This window comes from Impatiens glandulifera, chromosome 5 (assembly GCF_907164915.1).
Source record: "Impatiens glandulifera chromosome 5, dImpGla2.1, whole genome shotgun sequence".
NCBI lineage: Eukaryota > Viridiplantae > Streptophyta > Magnoliopsida > Ericales > Balsaminaceae > Impatiens > Impatiens glandulifera.
In genome coordinates, this window is record NC_061866.1 from 11166778 (window position 1) to 11173668 (window position 6891).

The 6891-nt window shown below is 27.2% G+C and overlaps 1 protein-coding gene across 1 annotated transcript; it reads left to right on the forward strand.

Annotated features, from left to right (window-relative positions):
- The first annotated feature begins 1495 nt into the window (after positions 1–1495).
- On the forward strand, positions 1496–4055 carry LOC124940049. Its single transcript, XM_047480527.1, has 6 exons — positions 1496–1938; positions 2035–2130; positions 2620–2660; positions 3415–3532; positions 3622–3702; positions 3797–4055. Exons 1-6 carry the CDS (start codon positions 1726–1728, stop codon positions 3854–3856), a joined length of 609 nt encoding a protein of 202 aa, XP_047336483.1. The 5' UTR covers positions 1496–1725; the 3' UTR covers positions 3857–4055.
- Positions 4056–6891: the final 2836 nt, after the last annotated feature.

Sequence of the window (6891 nt, forward strand, 5' to 3'; positions counted from 1 at the left end):
AAAGATGAAAATAATAACAGGGATTTGACATGTTGTGAAAAGAAGAAGAATATGTACCTTTTCTGAAGAAGTAGCTGAAAATCGCCGCCTCCGAATTAGATGAATATCGTCAAAGAAGAAATGAGAAGAAAATCGCCGAAGAAGAAGTGAGAAGAAAAATTGCCGAAAAAAAAGTGAAGAGAAAAATCTATGAAGAAGAAGAAAAGAGAAGACGGAGTAGGACGCGAAAATAAAAATAAAAAAGGGGCGAGACAACATGGCAGGACATGTAGATTCTCGTGGCCTTGTTTTTGTTCCCAACTCGTTTCCCTATCCTTTCTCAAATATCATATTGCTTGGGATATTGTTCGAATAAGAGTGAAAACAACAACATTGATTTATTTGATTTGGTCCATAAGGTCATCCCGATGTAACAATTTATCATGTGGTTAGTCTTTCTTGAAATATTAAGAACAATGAATAGAATCAAGGGTTAAATGGATATTCTGGACTCAAAGTGCCTTTTGTGTTGATGAAAAAGAAATAATGGATCATCTTTTTGGAAAATGTATCTAACATCCGTGATTTGGGAGCGATTTTTCAAATTCATGAGATTTCTTAATTTTTCGGTGGAATGGAAGGATCAAGGAATTGGCGCTCATTAAAGCAAATGGTACTCGGTTTCCATAAAATGTTTTTTTGCTACAGTTGTATATTACATTTGAATGGAACGAAATTCACGAGCTTTTACAAGAGTCTGAAATGATGTGTGGGCAAGATCATCTTTGATGGTAGAGCACTCACATACACATTGAGGCGAATTCCCATGAATGAGTAGAATTGGTCATTATGTCAAAAGTAGAGCATTGCATATTGGAAAGTCACCCAAACTTCTTATTTCAAGGCGTGATAAACTCTAATTCATTTGTTTGAATTTATTGATGTCTTTTTATTTTAGTTTGATGTTTTTCTTGATGGAGTTATATGTTTCTATTTAAATTAGGGCAAAAATTTATTTTGCCTTAATTTCAACGCTCCATGTATTCTTTTTTATTGATTTTTTTATAATAAAATAATATTAAGTCATTTTCTAAAAGAAATATATATTTATGTTCGATTGTTCGTTCATATTAATTCTAATTTTTGAACTAAATTTAGTTTTTAATTTTTGTTAGTCTTAAAAATGTTGAATTCTAAAATAATATTTTATAATAAATTTATTTAATTTTTAGTTTGGTTTATTTTAATGGTACAAACGGAACATAGATTTTAGAACCGCAGATGTCATCTCACAATATCGAAATTAATGTATGAATTTTGATATATCGAAAAAATCAATACATTTTTTTTTTCATGTTTGACTAGTTAGCATGATTTTTTTTATAGTTAAATAAATAAAATTTAGAAATAATCATTTGTCATCGGATTTTCAAATAATCATTTGGGTAAGAAGACCAACAAAGCCCTAAAAAAACTGCCACAAAAGTGATTACCAAACGGTCCATATAAGCCAGCCACGCGTCCTTATCCTTGCGATTTCTTGACTCGCAGGTGAGGGATCTCCAATCCAACAATGGAAAGAACCATCATCATCAATCTCCAATCACCGAATGGAAATCATGCTTCGCGTCAACATTCTGAGGATTCGAACTGAGAACGAAGAACAGTTCAAAACCTAAGGTTTTTGTTACGGGTGTGATTCGGACCTCAGTTAGCATTTTCTCGCGTCTAAGAAAGTGCGGGAAAATGGCAAGAAGTATTGACAAGGATAATTCACCGTCTCTGAGACCTGGAGATGCTGCTTCCACTTCTTCATCGAATCCGGTCAGAGTTCGAGCCAGACCTGACCCTTTCTTGGTTGTCTGTCGATGCTTTAGCGTCGTAACCGCAATTGCTGCAGTTCTTTGTGTTGTCGTTAACGTCCTTTCAGCTGTCCGCTCATTCAAAAACGGTTCAGATGTGATCTCCACTCCCTTACACCTCGTTTCAAAAACTTTATACTCAATTGTCGGTCTGAATTCATATTGATTTCTCTTTTGTCATTAATTTATGTAGATATTCGATGGAATATTTCGTTGTTATGCGGTCGTCGTTGCAATTTTCGCAGTTGTTGCTGAGACAGAATGGGGTTTCATCATGAAGTTCTGTAAGGTTTGAGTTTTTTTGTTATTATATGATACATTTGTTGTAACCCTAGGGTTTGGACATCAGTAGAGTGACTACTGATTCTTCGTCATCAAGATCAAAGTTATAAGAGCACAAAAGCAATCAATTTAGGTTCTCTATATTGTTTTTACTTCGATATGACTAGGCTGGAGAAACAAAGAAATTGGCCTTGAAGATTACTAAATATTGAAACACAAGTATTGGAAGAGGAGGAATTGTAGAAAAAAAGGAATCTTATTTGAAATTCAAGAACTTTATCTTAATCTTATCTATAGATATGAGTTTCTTGATGTCCCTGGTGTAAGTTTCTTGTTTCTGCCGAACATGTTTTATATTGGGTTAAATCTGTTGTCAAATAATTCAAAGATTTATTGTTTTAAATGTAACACGTTCTTTGATGTTTGAAGATCTCTGTTATATATCAAGATTGATTGTCAACAATTCAAATCTTTCTTTCAACTTTTCGTATATCAGGTGCTGGAGTACTGGGCGGCCAGGGGTATGCTGCTGATCTTGTATGTACTCGATCATTTTCTTATTACTTATTCAATTATTGCTTTATAATTATCAAGGAAATCCAATAGATGTTGCAAAGACCCTTTATGCAGATTGAGTAGAATGTTATAGCAGTCGTTTTAGAGATACATTATTAAATAGTATAAGTGTAATATAGTGATTAGTAGATGAAGGAGATTAATACTTATAGTAGTGTTATTGTATTTAGGTAGTTATAAATCTGAAAAAGCAGGCTTATGCCCTTTTTCTTCTATACAAATTCTAGATCTGTAGACTAGTACGTTACAACGAGACTAAGAAAGAAAGAAACTGAATAGAGAGTGAATGACTTGATTTTGGGCATTCTCGTTTCAGTTTATACTTTTGGGCATCTATAAACAAACTTGACGTGAAACTTTGTGTGGATTATGTATATATACTATTATTTGCTTTTACGGATACAAAAAAAAAAAAACATTAGAAGGGACCAAATTCCCCAAAGCGACTCAAAACCCCGAATCATCATCCTAGAAGTCTAACATCTTTACAGAATCTTCTTCTCCATTCAGTCTGTTGTGTATATTAGGGTTGGTTTGATTCAGTTTATTCGCTAATTGCTTAGGTATGGTTGATAGCATTCATCTTATTCGCTAATTGCTCTGGTGATGTATAGAGAGAAAAAAAAAAGAGAGGGGAAAAACCTAAATCAAATGAGCACTTAAACTCCAAATGATACTATATTCATTCAAAATATATATCCTGTTGTTGCCTCAGTGTTGCTGTGATGACAAGAGCTTATCCAGAAGATAATGCTGACAGGAAGGACCTTGTTCTTCTCCAAAATATAGCGTGTTTTATGCTCCTAAGCTGTGGTGTGATTTATGTTGTTTCGGTAAGATGACAAATTTGCCAAATATTGTCGACAACACTTTATTACACAAGACTGCATTACCGATTTAGGCTTTCAATAATAAATGTCAGGGTGTATTATGCATTGGTCATCTCAAACGCCTTCGTCAAAAGAAAGAAGTTTCAAAAGACCAAGCTGTTAAGGATCTTCAAGTAAGTCTCTTCAAATTCGGTTGCATGATGTGATAGGTGGGTCTCTACTTTCATGTTACTACTTGGTAGTTATTGATTGTGCTTGAACAAACAGGAATTGGAGCGTAGAAGAGAGGAGCTTGAAGCATTGTTGTTGGTTGAAGAAAGAGTTTGATTACAACATTGGTAATTACTTGGTCTTGGATTGGATCATCCTGTTCGAAATTCAATAGGATTGTTTTTTTTTTCTTGGATTCACTTGTTCATTTGCGGTATGTTTTTGAAGCATCTACGATAACAAACAAACTGTTGCATATTCTTTGTGAAATTTAGTTGATGATAACAAGTTGGAGAAAAATAAGTTGTTAACCTAACAATGTATTTAGTATTAATGTTTAGGGTAGAAAAATTACCGATATTATAGGTATATCGAAAATATCATACCGTAATATATCGAAAATATCGATTTTTTCGGTACCGAAAAAAAGTAAGACGTATTACCTATACCGAAATTATTGGTAAGTAAATGTATGAGATTTTGTAATTTAAGTATACTGGGTATAATGAAATAATATTTATAAATTAAAATTTTTATTTTTGAAAATTAAATTAAAATATAATTATATTGTAATATTATTATATATATATATATATATAATTTTTAGGCATTCTATTTAACGGATATAAAATTAATACTAATTTTATTTTACGGTAAAATTTTTGTTTTTTTCCAAAATAAACCTAGTAGAGTCTACATTTTAGTCTAGTTTTAAGATTATACTTATGTTTATTTTTTTTAACTCTAAATTTTATAATTAAATTTAATTCTTAATATTTAAGAGTTTTAAATTTAAAAATATTAAATTTTAACTAGGATAAATACATTTAGTTTTTAATTTTGTATAATGTTTATGATTTTTTTTTTTTGTTAAAATTAATATAATTGTTATATATTAAAGGTATAATATCGATATAGTACCGAAATCAATGTAAAGTAATGTATAAATATTTTTATATCGAAATTTTCGATAAAGTATAAGGTATAGATAAAAAAAATTACAGTATATCATACTAATTCACCCCTATTAATGTTTTGAAAGATTTGGAACATAAAACATATTAACTCGAAACCAATCCAAACTACCTATTAACTCGAAATCAATCCAAAGAGCATGAACTTCGTTTGAACGATAAATATTATTAATTTTTTTAATATATACATATTAAATTAAAAATATTATGTATATAACAACAGAACATTTATTAAAGACCATATTGTTGGATATAAATTTAAACTGTTAAACAAAAATTTATTAATAATTTGGTTGTTCCATTCAAAAAAGTACTGTTAAACAAAAATTTATTATTAATAATTTTGTTGTTCCATTCAAAAAGTATTTATTAACACATTTTTAACTATGTCATATCATTTATTTATTTTAAAAAAAATAACTCAGCGTAATTTCATTAAAAAAAACTCAAAAGGATGATAAAACCAACTTAAATTATTTAAATAAAACAAACCCTCACCTTAATTTTAAACATACAAACATTCAAACAATTGCATTAGGAAATTGAAACTACAAACACATATCTATTAATGCGACCTAAAAAAGTCATTTGAATTACTTCATTATATATTATATGAAATTCTCCAATTTTTTCGTAGACTAAAATTTTGCTCACATATATATATTTTCGTGTTTCATTCAACTTAAACATGATAGACTTTAAAATAGAGCAACATTTAAACACATTTTAAGAAAAATTATCATTCATTGTTTTGATGATGACAGTCTCCTTGATATATTTTCATTCTAAAAGGAAATTGATTAATTCCATAGACTTTGAGAATCTCTTTCATTACGCACTAATAAACGAGCATCAATCGAACAAGTGATCTATAGTCTCATCATCGCTCTGCATTCAGAATTACAAGATAAATTGATGCCTAAAATTAATTTTGTAGAACAAACAACATGAGAAATGTAAAGTATGAATGTAGATGATAATTCTTATACCTTCTTAAAATGTAAAGTATGAATGTCATGTAGTTCTTTAATGCACTTTTTTAATGTGATATAAAAAAAATAACATAGTTTTTACCAACAAAATCATTTTTATTAAGGAAAAAATCAGGTTCAGAAAATTGAATTATGAAATATTTATTACAAATGGATTAAATAAAAAAATCAAAATAGAAAAATCTTATAAGTATTGTATTGTGATAGATTAATGGTAATTTGTTATTTATTTAATTTTTGAATATTGTTTGAGTAAATAAAAATAAAAAATCATGTTATTTTAAATGATAAAATGACAAAACAAAAATTACCAGAGTGTATATATATATAGGTGATAGTGAGTTTGATGACAAAGAAAAAACTTATTTTTAACATAATATTTAGTTTTAGATTTTATTTTATTAAGTTTGATAAAATTGAAAATTAAGTTATATAATATATTAAATTCTAAATTTTTATTACTAACTTAAAAATTTAAAGATAAAAATTAAATTAACAAATAAAAACATTTAAATTTTAAGAACTCAATATTTGAATTTGTTTGATAATAACTAAAATTAATATTCAAAAAATGCAATAAAGACTTTTCTATATTAATCATATTAGTTAATAAACTCAAAATATTGAATTAAATAATTTAATAAATTAAATATTAAATAAAAATAACTAAAATAAATAGTATTTTTTTTTTTGTAACATGTATAATAAATTATAATTTGCTAACAATAATATATATATATATATTTCTCCTCTTTCATTTATTTTTTATTTTATAATTAATTTAAATATAATTATACTTTTATTAAAATTAATCTCATACATTAAAAAAAAATATGATGAATTATGATAAAAATAATATAAAGTTTAATGTATATAGGAAAAAATGAAAAACTAATGTAACTTTGTATTTATATATATATATATATATATATATATATATATAATTTTATTAAATTTATAAAATTAAGAGGACATATCTCACAAAAAAAACTTTTTAGTGATTTATTTTAGAGTAGCATATTTATTTATTTATTTTTAAAATAAGCTTGATATTTAATATACTATTTTAAATATATTTTAACTTACATCTATAAAATTAAAGATTATAAATATGTATTATCAAATAAAGTTATATTAAATAAGTCATTAATATATTAAATTAAATTATAAATCAAGTTATTTCCTT

Bases quoted from the DNA above. Each gene is read 5' to 3' on its own strand.
- LOC124940049 (XM_047480527.1), top strand. From the start codon at position 1,726: ATGGCAAGAAGTATTGACAAGGATAATTCACCGTCTCTGAGACCTGGA. The intron at 1,939-2,034 runs GTGATCTCCACT...TAATTTATGTAG, and splicing joins CATTCAAAAACGGTTCAGAT to ATATTCGATGGAATATTTCG. The intron at 3,533-3,621 runs GTAAGATGACAA...AATAAATGTCAG, and splicing joins GTGTGATTTATGTTGTTTCG to GGTGTATTATGCATTGGTCA.